Below are 15538 nucleotides of genomic sequence, written 5' to 3'. Positions count from 1 at the left end.
CAGCGTTGGGAAGAGCCTCTGGGGCTGCTAAGCGGGCGGAAGACCAGAGATGGAAAAGGGAAGGAAAAGAGAAAAGAGTCACAGGCATTAACCAACAAGCAGTTCAGAGGCTCTTTTGTAACCAGCCTCTCACCCCTCTGCAGACATTGTCCTTGCATTTCAGGAGATACTTTGCTGGGAGCTGTAAGTATTTTGGGGGAAGGGGGAAGAGAAGGAGATGAGAGGAGAAGTAGGAAGAAGGAAAGGCAATAAGGTACCCACATGAGCCCAGAATGTTAATGCATGCTGCCCGGGTCGCATCCCTGGGCACCTGCAGTCTTTCCAGTGCAGGAAGGAATTCCAGTTTGTAGTTCTGGGAATGCCAATGGCAGAGCCATTTCCTACGTGCTCCAGAGCCTGCATTAACTTTCCTAACAATGGGCAGGTCTTCGTTCCCTCATTCAGCAAATCTTTGCTGAGCAGCTTCTGTGAGCTTCTATTGAGCTCTGCTGGTGGGGGACAAGGGGACAGGGGCAAAGACAAATAACATCTTGGGGGTCCTACGTCTCAGGACTTCCCAGCCTCCAGTCTGATGGTGGAGCCAGCCTTGCCTACAAATGAGGAGACAGGAGATTAGTGCTATAGAAGGGTGCCCTAATGACCTGGGTGTGCAGAGACCACGCTGATCACTGGGCCAAAAAGGCAGGCAATACCACTCAAAGGAGTGGGCACTGGGGGAGGGGAGAGAGTTTTGATTGTTGACCAACCTCCATCCAGCTCTGGCCTCCAGTTGGAAGATAAAAAGTGTGTCCAGCAAATCCTTCCTTCTTAATATAAAACATGTAAACTAGATTTGTCCTCCCACCTTCTAAAGTCCTGTATTAAGCATTACACAGGAAAGTCACTGTTCTCAACTGCTATTGTCTTAAGCAACGATTGGCCCAGATGCTGTTCTGGGGGCAGCAAGGTGTGGCCAAGAATCCCGAAGCCGCCATCGAGTGGTACGCCAAGGGTGCCCTGGAGACCGAGGATCCCGCGTTAATATACGACTATGCCATTGTGCTGTTCAAGGTAAGAATTACTTAATTTGTACTGAATTATGCAGTTCTTATCGGACATCCCAAGCAGTTTCCTGTGGGCGTGCAGGCAAACAGAGCCGGTAATGGAAGAAGCTTAGTATATGCTGCTGTCACTCTTGATGGAAAGGGATATTGATGGAAAAGGCAGCGTCAGAAGCAGATCCCTGTCCTCATTTTTAATCATTAGTCTTATGTTTGGCACCTGGATTCTCTTTGCTTTTGCAAGAACTGTGGCCTTCTGGAGGAGACACCCATATTTTAGGGATTGGCACGTGGCCGCCAGCCCCCACAGGTGCTGTGAGTTTGCCATCCGGCAGTGTTCTCCTTGAATTACGGTGTAATCCGGCTGGATCCCGACAGTCCTGCTGATGAAAATAAAGATCTTGGGTGTGAGCCAACAGGAGAGGGGTGGGAAGAGCTAGGATGTGAGGATGGACATTAAAGTCCCATCTCTGCACCTGTCGTGCATGTCCTTGGAGTCGTCTGATCTCGTGGGATGATGGCAACGACCACAGATTGAACGAGATAGTATAACCAATGGGCTTTGGGAACTGTGAAATGCTGTGTGCCCTACACAAAGTAAGTAATAGTTCACAGCGATTGAGTGCTTGCTGCCTGCTTCATGCGGATTAATGCATTTCATCCTCACAACCAGCTTATGAGATAGGTACCTTAGTGGATTGTTGTGATAGCTGTTTATATATTAATACATGGAAACAAAGGCACACAAAGGGTTTGTGACTTGCCCAGGGTCTCCTAACTGGTACGTTTTTGACCTCGGTCTGGGATCCAGGCAGTCTGGCTCCCAGTCTGTGCTCTTCATCCCCAAACACAGAGACACAATTCATTAACCTCGGAAAAGTAAAAAGCTGTGGCTTTGGTAAGGAAACTCTTGGACCTTATGTTCATGCCCAAAGAAAGCAGCTGCCTGCCCCCCAAAAGCAAGTGTCTTCCAACAAGGACATGTATGCCCATGGCCAGGCCTAGCTCCAGAGCTCAGCTGTGGCCACTCACTCATGGACAACCATGACTTTTGCTACGTTTCTAATCCTCTCTACCGTGCCAATTCTGAAAACCTATTCGTTGTTATGGTTTCCACATTGAGAGCCCAGACCGTCTCTTTCCAGTTGCCAAACCAGCATAGGAATTGTTTGAACCTTAGCCACATGCCAGTGCGCTAGTGTGTTTATTCAGCAGGCACCATTCAGGGCTGACCAGTGCCAGACTCTGTGCTGGATGGAGGGGCATGCATGAGCCACGTCCCTGACCTCTGGGGGCTCGTACACTGGAAGGGATGACAGAGGACAGGGTCAATAGGTGCAGAGGGGCGGCACCTGTCCTCCAAAGTTGGGGCTGGTCACTGTCCAAAGTGTGGAGAAGATAAAGGCACAAATCAGACATTATTTCTGCCCACTGGGATCTTGCCATCTAGAGGGAGAGGCAAATACGTAACTAAATGACTGTGGAAGTGGCATGTTTCCTCGGGGTCTGATTTCCCACACCCTAAAGTTTTTAGGGGGTTCCTGGGTTCTAGCTAAGCTATTTCCAGGTGAGACTTCATTCGAAGCCCTTGATCAGCATCTCAGGGAAGATTTTCACCTCTGGCTGGAAGGTCTCCCCAAGGATATTGCACGTGAAAGTACTCCATGCGAAAATGTGCTTTCCATATGTAAAGAACAGTAAGTGCGTTTGGCTGTGTGGGGCACCTGGCTTGCTGTATGCACAGACTGCCCCAGGGTGGTGGCTGTGATTTGTTCAAGGCAGTCAAGACTGTCCCATCTGGCATCCACATGAGGATGAAGCTTTGACTTTGACGGCAGCAACTGTCCTCCATCAATTCATTCAGTGGATAATCACTGAGTACTTGCTAGGTACTTACCTACGTACTAGGACTTTACGTTTCTCTCATTTAGCAACTTCCAGTACTACTCGGATTCGTGTATAGTGCAGGTCTTTGTGCGAGATGTTATCCCACTTGTGATTGAACAGCAAGTACACTGGACACTTCCCTACTCTAGAAATCATGGTATGTGGGTTGTAGTTGCAGCTCTAACTGTGAAGCTTTGGATAAGTCAACCTCTCTGGGCTCAAGCTTTACTCCCTCAAAACAAAGAAGTTGGAGAAGATAAACTTTGAGTTTAACCAGGTTCTAACAGTCTCTGATTCTGGTGTTTCTGATGCTTTTCTGGAAGTCCAAAAAAATTGTCTCATTCCCCATCCAGTTATTCCAAGTGTCCTTCTATGTCCTCTTCTCTTTCCTCTCCCTCTCTAATTAAATGAAGTAATGATACACTTCTGAAAAATATTTTCATCCTCCACTTAGCTTCAGCTCATGGGTTTTATTACGTAGGTAAGTTAAAGTCTAGTAGAAACTTGATGTGTATAATTTAACCTTTGGTTGGATTCACAGTTTTATTTGGGGTCATTAAAAATAAGGAGTCAAGCCCATACTGCAAGGAGCTTATGAGCTGAAACATACGGGAGAAAACAGAGTATGGTGGTTACGAGCTTGGATTCTGGAGTCCACCTGCCTGGACTCCAATCCTGATTTCACTGCCCACTCATTGTGTGACCCTGGGTGAGTTTCTCAGATGGGAACAACAGCAGCACCTTGGATGGGCTGATGTGACCATTAGATGTACTAGACAGTGCCTGGCCCACGTTCAGTAACACAGGAATGTTAGCTAGCGCTGTCTCCATTTACCATCCAGCTAAACACTTAAATAGAGTTAATAGCTGTATTTGTTGCAAAACCCTCTCATATTCATATCACGTGCGATCCTGTCAACCGCTGTGTCTGAGTCCAGGAGGACCCCATGTGGCACGTGGAGGGGTGGGGAGCATCAGTAATTCTAAGCAAGTTTGGAAGCAGCTGCCGTTTTCAGCTGGCTCCCCTTGTCTGTGTCAAGAGGGACATCAGGGACCCCCTTCCACCCCACCCACAGACCCACCATTTCCCCACAGGGTCCTCCAGACATCTCAGCGTGGTCTGCAGAATTCCTGTCTTGTAACAAGAACCCCAAAGCCCATGTCGCTCTGTGGTGGACAAACCACCTCTTCTGGAAGAATCTTGATCTTGCTGGAAGAACCTTGTTAGTTTTCTGTTAGTTGCATCTGAGGCCACCGATTCCGCTGTGTTCTGTCTCCTCCATGGCAGGTCCTCAAGCTGGCTCTGAAGCCACGATGTTCCACCCTGGGGACCCCAGCCAGGACCGAGGAAGGCTGCAAGCGATAGCCTAATAACTCTGGACTGTCCAACACACATAAACTGCTTTTTCTGGCTGGCCAATTAGATAATCCCTAGAGGACAGCATCCAGGATGACCAAACTCATTGAGCCTGATTCATGGCTTCTCCCAGCAGCACCTGTGGATTGACAGGAATGTAGTTCACATGGTGGAGGCTGCTAAATTGGGAGGTTGAGGTTTGTTACCTCTGTTCCGCAAATGCAAGCAAAATAATAACATGACGATGATGGTGGTGATGTAACAGCACCGCATGTAGATCTTTAATACTGGGTTTAAATGGTGAAGGTTAGGGTTTTATTCTTAAATATTTTATATTGAACTCTGATGTATCTGTGTGATGCTGTTGAGTGCGCTCTGGGTTTATTTTCTTCATAATCATTGCTGTTTATCAATGTTTAGGGTCAAGGAGTGAAAAAGAACAGACGGCTTGCCTTAGAGCTGATGAAGAAAGCAGCTTCCAAGGTAACACTTGCATATTGTCGGGGGAAACAGTTCCGCCACACACCCACACGCTCACACGTCTAAAAGAGGAAATGGCCGGCCTCTTCCTACAAAGCCCAAGGTGGAAACGGGGTGAGGTGGGGAGGGCTCGTGGCACCGCCGTGATTAGTCACTTTCGAGTTACAATACATGCAGAAACTTGCCACGATGGGGGCAGCAAAATTCAAAAGCTGAATTCACCTTCCAGTCAATAGAATTCAGGCTGATTTTGTTTGAAGGCTAAAATTATAATCACGAGCTGCCCTGATAACAAGCAGCGGGACTCCTGGAGATTGAATGGGTGTAAATGCCATTGAATTAGGAAAACCAGAAGCCTGATTCCTTTGAAGGTTAACCCTGTCGTGTCCAATTCCCATTTGCTTCTTGTGCTTTGATAACTGGGCTGTTTATCAAGTTTATTGCCAGGTTTAGGAGTTATTTTGCTGTTGTCATTATTTACACTTCACTGGTGTCCTCAAGTCAGCTAGTTTCTGTACAGTGCTACGGAATAGAGGTGTTAATGTTGCTTGGTGGTGAGGACACACACACATATCCACACGCAAGCACACACATGCACGCTCGTATGCGCATGCATACAAAGGTGCAAATAAATGGATTTGTAGAGACCTCTATAATTCTACACCTTGACAAGGCATTTTATAGCCCTTTTGGCTCTTGAATGGGCTCTGTTTCTACGACTGCTAGTATTTGCCTTAACCATGAAGACTAGTAAAGTGACCATGCTGATTTTTCCTCCCCATTGTTTTTCCTTGAGGAGCTCAGAGTGTCTCATTCTCCAGAGCAGGAAGTCAGAGCGTGGAGTAAGAGACCCAAGAGGCCTTTCCTCCATCTTGTGCTGTCCAGAGGGCACATGACCCAGGAAGAGAGAGCCCCTTGATGTGCACACCAACTCTTCACCTCAACACGTATAATAGGGCAGAAGTAGAAAAGCAACTTCGTGGTAGTCATTGAGGGTGTTGGCTCCAGTGCACCCTAAAAAGTGGGGCAGTGAGGGGGTTTCCTGGCTAGTTTCCTGGCTGGCGTCTCTTCACCTAGTGGTGAAGTGATGTCTAATGTGCTGTATTTTGGATGGATTTTTAGCAGAGCTTAGAGAAGTATTGGGAAATGCAGTTTTATGGTCTAGAGTAGTCATGTCCTTAAAAGCGTTTATGGGATTCTCATTATTCACTCAGCGAGGACTTATTAAATCCCTACTCTTTGTTGGGCGCTGTGGTGAAGATTGCACGTAATTTGATTTTTGGAACTAGCCAAAGGGCACGCAGAGGCAGATCTGTCGATCGAGGTGGGTGAATATCCAGAAGAAAGTATGAGCATTCATCAGTAAGATAGGATTCCTTGTGGGTCTCCTGAACTGGGACCCAAGGCAATTCCTGAAGAAGGTGTTTTGGAAATGTTTTGAGCAGTGACAGGTGCATCTGAATAAAGCTGTGGCCTCCTGAGCTTTGCAAAAGCCATCTTGCTGTGTAGCTTCTGTGGGCTTGTCCCAAAGATGGTTCTTGCTACTATAGTATGGCCTGGTCTCATTAAAGTGCATTCTGCGATACTTAGTGGAAGCTTACCTTGGAAGGTGAAAAAAAGTCATGGGAAAATGCTTCCATGACTGGATCCACGGCACTGACGTTTCCACACGTGGCACTCTAAGGTCGGGTATTCAGGAAATCTGTGGGTGTGGGCCCGACTCTCCATCCTGAGGGTTAGGGTTTGGACTTCACTTTGTTTTGCATCATTCAAAAAGTGGCTGTTGTTCATTCGTCAACTATTTATTGAGTGCCTACTCTGTGATTGGGATACAAAACCAAGATCCCAGCCCTCATGGAGTTGTAGTCTAATGAGCTTTGCTAGTTTCTCACACGAGGTCATTCTGGCACCTGGATTACAATGTGCAGACTAGAAGTTAGCCTTCCGGGAGGCATTGCAGGCTGGGAGGGCTGCAGGCTGGACTCTGAGCATCTATTGTTGAGAGACACCAGAGACCCCCATTCTTCACTGGTGAAAGGGGAAGCTAAAGAGATTTGGATGCCCACTTAGACTCTGCCTTAACAAGTTTACAGAGGCAAGGACACTATTTGCCCCTCAAACTCTCTTTTCCCCTGCTTGTTCATGGTCTCGTGTGGGTCTGGCAGGAAGTGAGGAATGAGCGCTGTATGCCTAGGTATGCACACAGGGGTCTCACGGCTGGGCAGGAGGCTCTGTCAGGACCACTCACACCTCTGCAGGACTCCTGAGCTTTTAACGAGCAGGCTCGAGGCTGTCATATGATGCAAGTGGGAGCATCTGGGCAAAGCAGACAGCGGTAACTGTAGAATGAATTCAGCAAGAACAGGAGGCTGGAGGCCAGATGGACATGCATGGGCCCCTCTCTGGTACCTGTTCCAGATTTAGACACAGCTCTGAAATGCTCCTTTCTTCTGCACCACCCTCCCCTTCTGCTTCTGCCTCTACCAGACTCCGTACCCCCTGTCGGAACTGGGGTGCCCAGCAGACACAGAGCACCTGTGCTTTGCAAGTAGGATGTGGTGGCTGCTTCGCGCAGAGTCCATGTCGGTGTTCAGGGCAGAGGGATCAAAAGATGGGCAGGCAGGTCGCCTAGAAACTGTCCAGCCAGGGCAAGTTTCAGGCCTCAGACAAGTGCTCGTGAATTTTAAGGGCGCTGCTGATAGCTCAGGGCGATAGGAGGCCTTTCGTAGACAAGGGCAAGGCACAGGAGCCCACAGGAGCGGAACAGTGATTTGGGGCCAGCAGCACCATTGAGCTGGAGGCGGAAATCCCGGCAGCAGCCCGTGAGATGCACCTGGGAAGACGCTGAGGCGGGCTCATGTTTCCCAGCACTTAGCTTTTCCGTAATGCCATCTGCCCCAAAATAGAGAAAGGGAAGGTTTTGTTCCCACTCAGGCAGAATGCTTCCATAACAATTGCTTCCAAATCTCTTTAGATTTCATTAAAAAAAATTAATTTCTTCCTTGTTCTAAAATTTAGGGATTGCATCAAGCAGTCAATGGCCTGGGATGGTATTACCACAAATTCAAGAAAAATTATGCCAAAGCGGCAAAGTACTGGTTAAAAGCGGAAGATATGGGGAACCCAGATGCATCGTACAATCTTGGAGTCTTGTATTTGGATGGCGTTTTCCCAGGAGTTCCTGGAAGGAATCAAGTGAGTTGGACGTGAGACAGCTCTGCAGCTGGGCAGCCACTCGAGGGTGCACTGTGTGCCCAGCCTGGACCAGGCACTGTGGGGGCTAAAGACAACCCCAGACACAGTCCCTACCCTCACAGAGCTCAGGGGGTCCAGTTAGGAAGACAAGATAGTGAAGAACAAAGGGTGGCATTTAACCAGGTGCCAAATGTGTGATCAATGGCATGACCCAAACAGTTCTGGAGAGGGGGGTGGTGGGGGGCAAAGCAATCAGGAAAACTTCATGGGGGGGTTTGAGCAGGGGGGAGGAAAGGGAGATGATACAAGGGGGCATGAGCGTGAGATGGTGCAGGGATTGATCTTCCTAGAAGCAAAGAGAGCTGAGTCCAGATAGGGTTGCTTGATGTAAGATCAGATTTCATAATTAGGAAAACAACAATGGCAATCTTCAGTGTTTATTGAGCGCTTCCTCTGTGCCAGGCACCGGGTGAAACGCCTTCCATGTGCAGTCTCATGTAATCCTGCCTCTCCTCTGATCTAGCTGCTGTGGTTATGCCCATTTTGGAGGCTAGGTGACTGAGACTCTGAGAAGTTAAGTAACTTTAGCCTTACTTAGCGGAGTCAGGACCTGGCCCCAGTGTGAAATATACACTCTCTTTATTGATAGCAACATGGATGATGATAATAACCCGAGCTCATTGCATTCAACCAAATCTAGTGAACACCCACCCGATGCCAGGTGCTCCTCTGGGCCCTGGGGATACAGCAGGAGAAAAGGAGAGTGAAGGACAGCTATTATGGGGAGAAATAAAACAGGATAGGGAAGACAGGGTGGAGACTGGGGGATGTTATTACACAAGGGACACCAGGGAAGGCCTCTCTGAGAAGGTGACCTTGTACAGACTCTTAAAGGAGTCTTGCAGATATCTGGGAGTAGAACATTCCAGAGGGAAGGAAAACAGCCAGAGCAAAAGCCCCAAGAAGGAAGCAGGCTTGGCATGCTAGAGGAACAGCAGAGAGGCCAGCACAGCAGGGGCAGAAAGCAGGAGAGGTGGGGAGCGTGGGACATAAGGCTGGGAAGGTAGCTGGCAAGGTCAGTATGAGACTCAGCTTTTGCTCTGAGGGAGATGGAAACCACTGGGCAGTCTCCAACAGGGCAGTGATGGATCCTGGCAGAGACTAACGGAAGGGAGGCGTGAGTGAGTGAGGGTGGGGATTCCTGCTTTGGATCCCAGCGAGAGAGGATGGTGGGTGAGACCGGGGCAGGAGCAGTGGCAGGGCTGAGATGTGATTGGATCCGACAGGTATTTGAAAGGCCGAGGAGACAGAATTTGCTGATGGATTGGATGTGGGGTGTGAGCGGTGTCAGGGATGACTCCAGGGTGTTTGGCATTTAAGATGGAAGAATAGAGGTGGTGTTTATTAGGAGGGACGAGACTGAGTCTCGGGTGGGGTGGGGAGATTGGAAGATTATTCTTTCTTAAGCACTGTGCTAAACCTCAAGAGTGTGTTATCTCGTTTAATCCTCACAACAACCCTTTACTAGCAGAAGCCACATTTTTCAGTTGAAGGGCAAGAGGTTTGGAGAGATTAACTAATGTGCCCAAAGCCACACAGCTAGTAAGGAGCAGGACTGGAATTTGAACCCAAGTCTGTCTGACTTCAAACCCATGCTTTTCAAAACCGTAGTTAACTGCCTGAGAAAAGTAACAGTCATCAGTGGAAGTGTATCCATTTAAGTATTTGTTCTTATTCTTTCCCTTTTCCTCTCTGATGACACAGGAGGCTGTATATTTTTCTGCATTGCAAATGTCTGGTAACCCTCCCACACATCTGGGAGTGTGGATTTTTTATTGTCAAATTCTAATTCTCACCTTCCTACTGGAAATGCAATTTTTACGCATGAGTTTGAAGAAAGTATTAAGTGAGGTTAGGAAAGCAAATGCCTGGATTTTCACCTGGTGTGACTTCTGACAAAGTCTTCTATCCAGCCTGCAGGGGTTATGTGAGGATCAAGTGAGATGGCAATGGTATTCACAGTGACACGTTGTCTTATTTATTGGGTAAACTTAATCAACAGCATAGGCCAGGCGAGGTCATACGTCCCAGAGTCTGGCTTCTGTGATTGGCTTTCTTCCTGGAACTGTTGCTTACCCTGGTTTTGTTTTTTTTGTTTTTTAAAGCTATCAGAAGTTACAAGCCTGTGATCATATCAGGCTTTAAGTCTCTCAGCACCTACCTTGTCTCTGCTGGAACCAGCCCAGTCAGGAGGACTCGATGTTTTGTTCATATCTCTTTACAGACGTTAGCTGGTGAATATTTCCATAAGGCTGCGCAAGGCGGACACATGGAAGGGACCTTATGGTGTTCTCTCTACTATATCACAGGCAACCTGGAGACATTCCCTAGAGATCCCGAGAAAGCCGTTGTGTAAGAATCTGTCAAATGTTGCATATGAAGGGAAAGCCGTATCCCATATTCACTGTGCCTGAGCATTGCTTAAATTGAGTTTTTATTTTTATCAGTTATGCATGCATGTAGTTTAAAAAGCCAAATCATTTGACAAGGCAAAAATTAAAAATTAAAAAATAATTTGACAAAAAAAAACAGAAAAGCCCCGTCTGCCCCATCCCACTCCACCCCCAGACTCTATTTCCTGCTCCCTAGAATAGATCACTTTTAACCTTTTAATTATTTCTTTTTTATTTGCCTGTCACTAAATAACGTGCTTATACCACTGTTTCTTGGTATTGTCGTCATAAGCATTGTCTACTGATGTCCACTGTGAAAGGTAAAGATGTAGTTCTCTTTCACTCTGCCACCTCCCACTACTCCAGACGTTCACATGTCTGCCCTCTTTCATCTTCCTGGTAAGTGTGTCACTTTGTTTAGATTAGGATCAGGGTTTACATTCTTACGACCGTGTAAATTCTAGTCATAGCTGAGCCATGTAGTATACTATGATTACTTTTTCTTTCTTGCACAGCTTCTTTTCTATGGAATACTAATTGCTTTTTGTTGTTTATTTGCTTAGCTCTCTATATACTTACCATTTTCTACGTACTTGATCTCCAAATTCTCCTCCAGGTGTCTAAATTTCTTCTCAATATGTCCAGACCTATCTAGGTATTCTATTAATTTAATCTTCTTGGCACCATCTATCCTGGAGTCTTTGCTCAGGACCGTGCTGTCATCCTGAGATTAACTTTGTCATCATCGTAGGGGTTCCCTTTCCCTCTGTCTGTTTCTTTTTTGGTTTTCCTCTTTGCTGGGCCCCTTTCTTTCTCTTTCTTGGTCTGCGCCTACATTTTGGTAGAGCGCATCCTACAGTAACTTTCTGAAGAATGGTGAAGAGGAGGCACATTTTTGAGGTCTTAGTCATAAATTCTTTGCCTAGACTGATGTCTAGAAGCGTTTTTCCTATGGTTTTTTCCAGAATTTTTATGGTTTCAGGTCTTACAGTTAGATGTTTAATCCATCTTGAGTTTATTTTTGTATATGGTGACAGATAGGGATCCTGTTTCATTCTTCTGCATGTGGCTGTCCAATTTTCCCAGCATCATTCATTGAATAGGGCATCCTTTCCTCAGTGTATGTTTTTGTCTGCTTTGTCAAAAATCAGTTGTTCATAGCTATGTGGTTTTATTTCAGGGTTCTCTATTCTGTTCCGTTAATCTATGTCTCTACCTTCATACCAGTACTTTGCTGTTTTGGTTACTGTAGCCTTGTATAATTTGAAGGCAGGTAATGTGATGCCTCTAGGTTTGAACTTTTTGCTTAAGATTGCTTTGGTTATTTCCACTCTTTTTTGGCTCCATGTGAAGTTTAGGATTCTTTTTTCTAGATCTGTGAAAAATGACATTGGCATTTTGGTGGGAATTGCATTGAATCTGTAAATCAGTTTGGGCAGCATGGACATTTTAACAATGTTGATTCTTCCAATCCATGAGCAAGGGAGTTTTTCCATTTGTTTGCATCATCTATGATTTCTTTCATCAGTGTTTTATAGTTCTCCCTGTAGAGATCTTTCATCTCCTTAGTTAAGTATAGTCCTAGATATTTTATTTTCTTTGCCGCTATGCTTCTGATTTGTGTACATTTATTTTATAACCTGAGACTTTGCTGAATTTATTTATCAATTCTAGTAGCCTTTTGGTGGAGTCTTCAGGGTTTTCTAGACACAAGATCCTCTCATTGGCAAACAGGAATAATTTGACATCCTCTTTCCCAATTTGGGTGCCCTTTATTTCTTTCTTTTGCCTGATTGCTCTGGGTAGGATATCCAGTATTATGTTGAATAGAAGTGGTGACAGTGGGCACCCTTGTCTTGTTCCAGTACTTAGGGGGAATGCTGTCACCTTTTCCCCATTCAGTATGATGTTGACTGTGGGTTTGTCATATATGGCTTTTATAATTTTGAGGTATGTTCTTTCTATGCCTAGTTTGTTGAGAGTTTTTATCATGAAGGGATCCTGGATTTTACTGAATGCTTTTTCTGCATCTATTGAGATGATCATATGGTCTTTGTTTTTACTTCTATTTATGTGGTGAATCACATACATTGATTCGTGTATGTTGAACTGTCCTTGCATCTCTGAGATAAAACACACTTGATCATGGTGGATTATCTTTTTGATGTGCTATTGAATTCAGTTTGCTAGTATTTTCTTGAGGATTTTTGCATCTATATTCATAAGGGATATTGGTCTGGAGTTTTCCTTTTTTTGTTGTGTCTTTTCGTGGCTTTGGTATCAAAGTGATACTGGCTTCATAGAATGAGTTAGGGAGGATTCCCTCCTTCTTAATGTTGTGGAACAGTTTCAGTAGAATGAGTGCCAGTTCTTTGTAAGTCTGGTAGAATTCAGCTGTGAATCCATCTTGTCCAGGGCTTTTTTTTTTTTTTTTGAAAATTTTTTTTTTACTATTTCAGTCTCACTACTTGTTATTGGTCAATTCAGGATTTCTATTTCTTCCTGATTCAGGCTTAGGAGGTTGTGTGTTTCCAAGAATTTATCCATTTCCTCTAGGTTTTCTAGTTTGTGTGCATAGAGGTTTTCATAGTAGTCACAGATAATATTTTGTATTTCTGTGGTTTTAGTTGTAATGTCTCCTTTTTCATTTCTGATCGAGCTTATTTGAGTCCCTTCCCCTTTGTTTCTGGTTAATCTACCTAGTGCTCAATCGATTTTGTGTATCTTTTTAAGGAAACAACTTTTCATTTCATTGATTCTTCATATTGTTTTTCTGGTTTCCATTTTGTTTAGTTTTGCTCTGAGCTTTGTTATTTCTTTCCTTCTGCTAGCTTTAGGTTTGGTTTGTTCTTCTTTTTCTAGTTCCTTGAGGTGTGACATCAGGTTGGTAATTTGTGATCTTTCTGTCTTTTTGATGTAAATATTTAAGGCTATGAATTTTCGCCTTAGCACTGCTTTTTCTCTATCCCATAGATTTTTGGAAGCTTGTGTCACCTTTGTCATTCAATTTGAAAATCTTCTTTATTTCCATCTTGATTTTGTCAATAACCCAAGGATCATTGAGTAACAGGTTGTTTAATTTCCATCTATTTGTGTAATTTTGAGAGTTTCCCTTGGAATTGATTTCTAGTTTTATTCTACTGTGGTCTAAGAAGATATATGGTATGATTTCAGTTTTTCTAAATTTGCCAAGACTTGTTTTGTGGCCTAACATATATGATCTATCTTGCAAAACGTGATGAGAAGAATGTGTATGTTCTGCAGTTTTGGGGTAGTGTTCTGTAAATGTCTGTTAGGTCCATTGGTTGTAGAGTCCCATTGAATTCCAGTGTTTCTTTGTTAATCTTCTGCCTCAGTGATCTGTTTAGTTCTGTTAGTGGAGTGTCAGAGTCCCCAGCCATTATGATGTTGCTGTTTATTTCTTTTATTAGATCTAGTAGAATTTGCTTTATGAATCTGGGAGCTCCTGTATTAGGTGCATATATATTTAGGATTGTTATATCTTCTTGTTGAATAGATCCCTTTATCATTATATAATGACCATCTTTTTTTTTTTTTTAACATTGTTGATTTAAAGTCTACTTTATCTGATGTGAGAATAGCTACTCCTGCTTGCTTTTGGTTTCCATTCACATGGAATATTTTTTCCACCCTTTTACCTTGAATCTATGAGAATCTTTGCTAGTTAAATGGGTTTCTTGGAGATAGTATATATTTGGGTTGTATTTTTTAATCCATTCAGCCAATCTACATCTTTTAAGGAGGGCATTAAGACTGTTCACATTAATGTTAGTATTCACATATGAGATACTGTTCTGGTCATCATTTTGATTGCTACCTAGTTGCTTTGTTCTCTCCCTCGTGTTACTGTTTTATAAGACCTGTGAGTTTTAACTTTTGGGTATTTTGACACTGGTAGGTATTAATTATTCTGTTCCATGTACAGAACACTTTTAAGCATTTCTTGTAGGGAAGGTCTAGTGGTGACAAATTCCCTTAGTGTTTGCTTGTCTGGGAAAGATTTTATTTCTCCTTCATTTATGAAACAGTTTTGCAGGATATGAAATTCTTGGCTGGCAGTTATTCTGTTTAAGGAGGCTAAAGATAGGACCCATTCCTTTCTGGCTGGTAAGGTTTCTGTTGAAAAGTCTGCTTTTAGTCTGATGGATTTTCCCTTGTAAGTTACTTGATGTTTTAACCTCATGGCTCATAGGAGTTCCTCCTTCATGTTGACTTTGGCCAATCTGATGACTGTATGTGTTGGTGATGCCCTTTTTGCAATGAATCTCCCAGGTGTTTGTTGAGCTTCTTGTATCTGGATGTCTAAATCTCTAGCAAGATCAGGGAAATTTTCCTCAATTATTCCCTATAATAGGTTTTTCAGGCCTTTTGCTTTTTCTTCATCATCATCAGGGATGCCTGTGATTCTTATATTTGGCCACTTTACATAATCCCATATTTCTTGTAGACTTCATTTATTCCTCTTGATTCTTTGTTCTTTATTTTGACTGACTGGGTTAATTCAACAGAGTTGTCTTCAAGCTCTGAAATTCCTTCTTCTGCTTGGTCTAGTCTATTCTTAAAACTTTCCAATGTGTTTTGTATTTCCCTAAATGAATTTTTCATTTCTAGAAATTCTATTTGTTTTTTTTTTTATATATCCATCTCTTTAGTAAATTTTTCATTCATTTCCTGAATTATTTTTCTGATTTCTTTGAGTTGGTTTTCCATTTTCTCTTGGATCTCATGGAGCTTCCTTACAATCCATATTTGGAATTCTTTATCTGTCATTTCAGAATTTTCATTTTGATTGTATCCATTGCTAGAGAGCTGGTGTGCCCCTTTTGTGGTGGGTCCTTTCCGTCTGATTTTTCATACTTCCAGAGCTGTTGCACTGATTCCTTCTCATCTGGAGCAGCTGTCACTTCTTGTTTTGGATTTTCTTTTGTTTAGGTGAGACTTTTTTCTCCCTCACTCTTTTTTTTTTTTTGAGACAGAGTCTCGCTTTTGTTGCCCGGGCTAGAGTGAGTGCCGTGACATCAGCCTGGCTCATAGCAACCTCAAGCTCCTGGACTCAAGCAATCCTTCTGCCTCAGCCTCCCGAGTAGCTGGGACTACAGGCATGC

General features: G+C 44.1%; 1 protein-coding gene across 1 annotated transcript in view; it reads left to right on the top strand.

The window, feature by feature from the left end:
- Positions 1–15538, top strand: part of SEL1L3 (sel-1 suppressor of lin-12-like 3 (C. elegans)) — a 114498-nt gene that overhangs the window by 71534 nt on the left and 27426 nt on the right. The window contains exons 13-16 of the mRNA XM_012664202.1: positions 910–1050; positions 4705–4767; positions 7783–7959; positions 10244–10371. Coding sequence (XP_012519656.1) covers positions 910–1050; positions 4705–4767; positions 7783–7959; positions 10244–10371 — 509 coding nt within the window. The remainder of the gene's footprint in view (positions 1–909; positions 1051–4704; positions 4768–7782; positions 7960–10243; positions 10372–15538) is intronic.

The sequence above is a fragment of the Propithecus coquereli genome, unplaced genomic scaffold, assembly GCF_000956105.1.
Source record: "Propithecus coquereli isolate 6110/MARCELLA unplaced genomic scaffold, Pcoq_1.0 Scaffold87, whole genome shotgun sequence".
NCBI lineage: Eukaryota > Metazoa > Chordata > Mammalia > Primates > Indriidae > Propithecus > Propithecus coquereli.
This window is presented reverse-complemented; position numbering and strand designations above follow the sequence as displayed.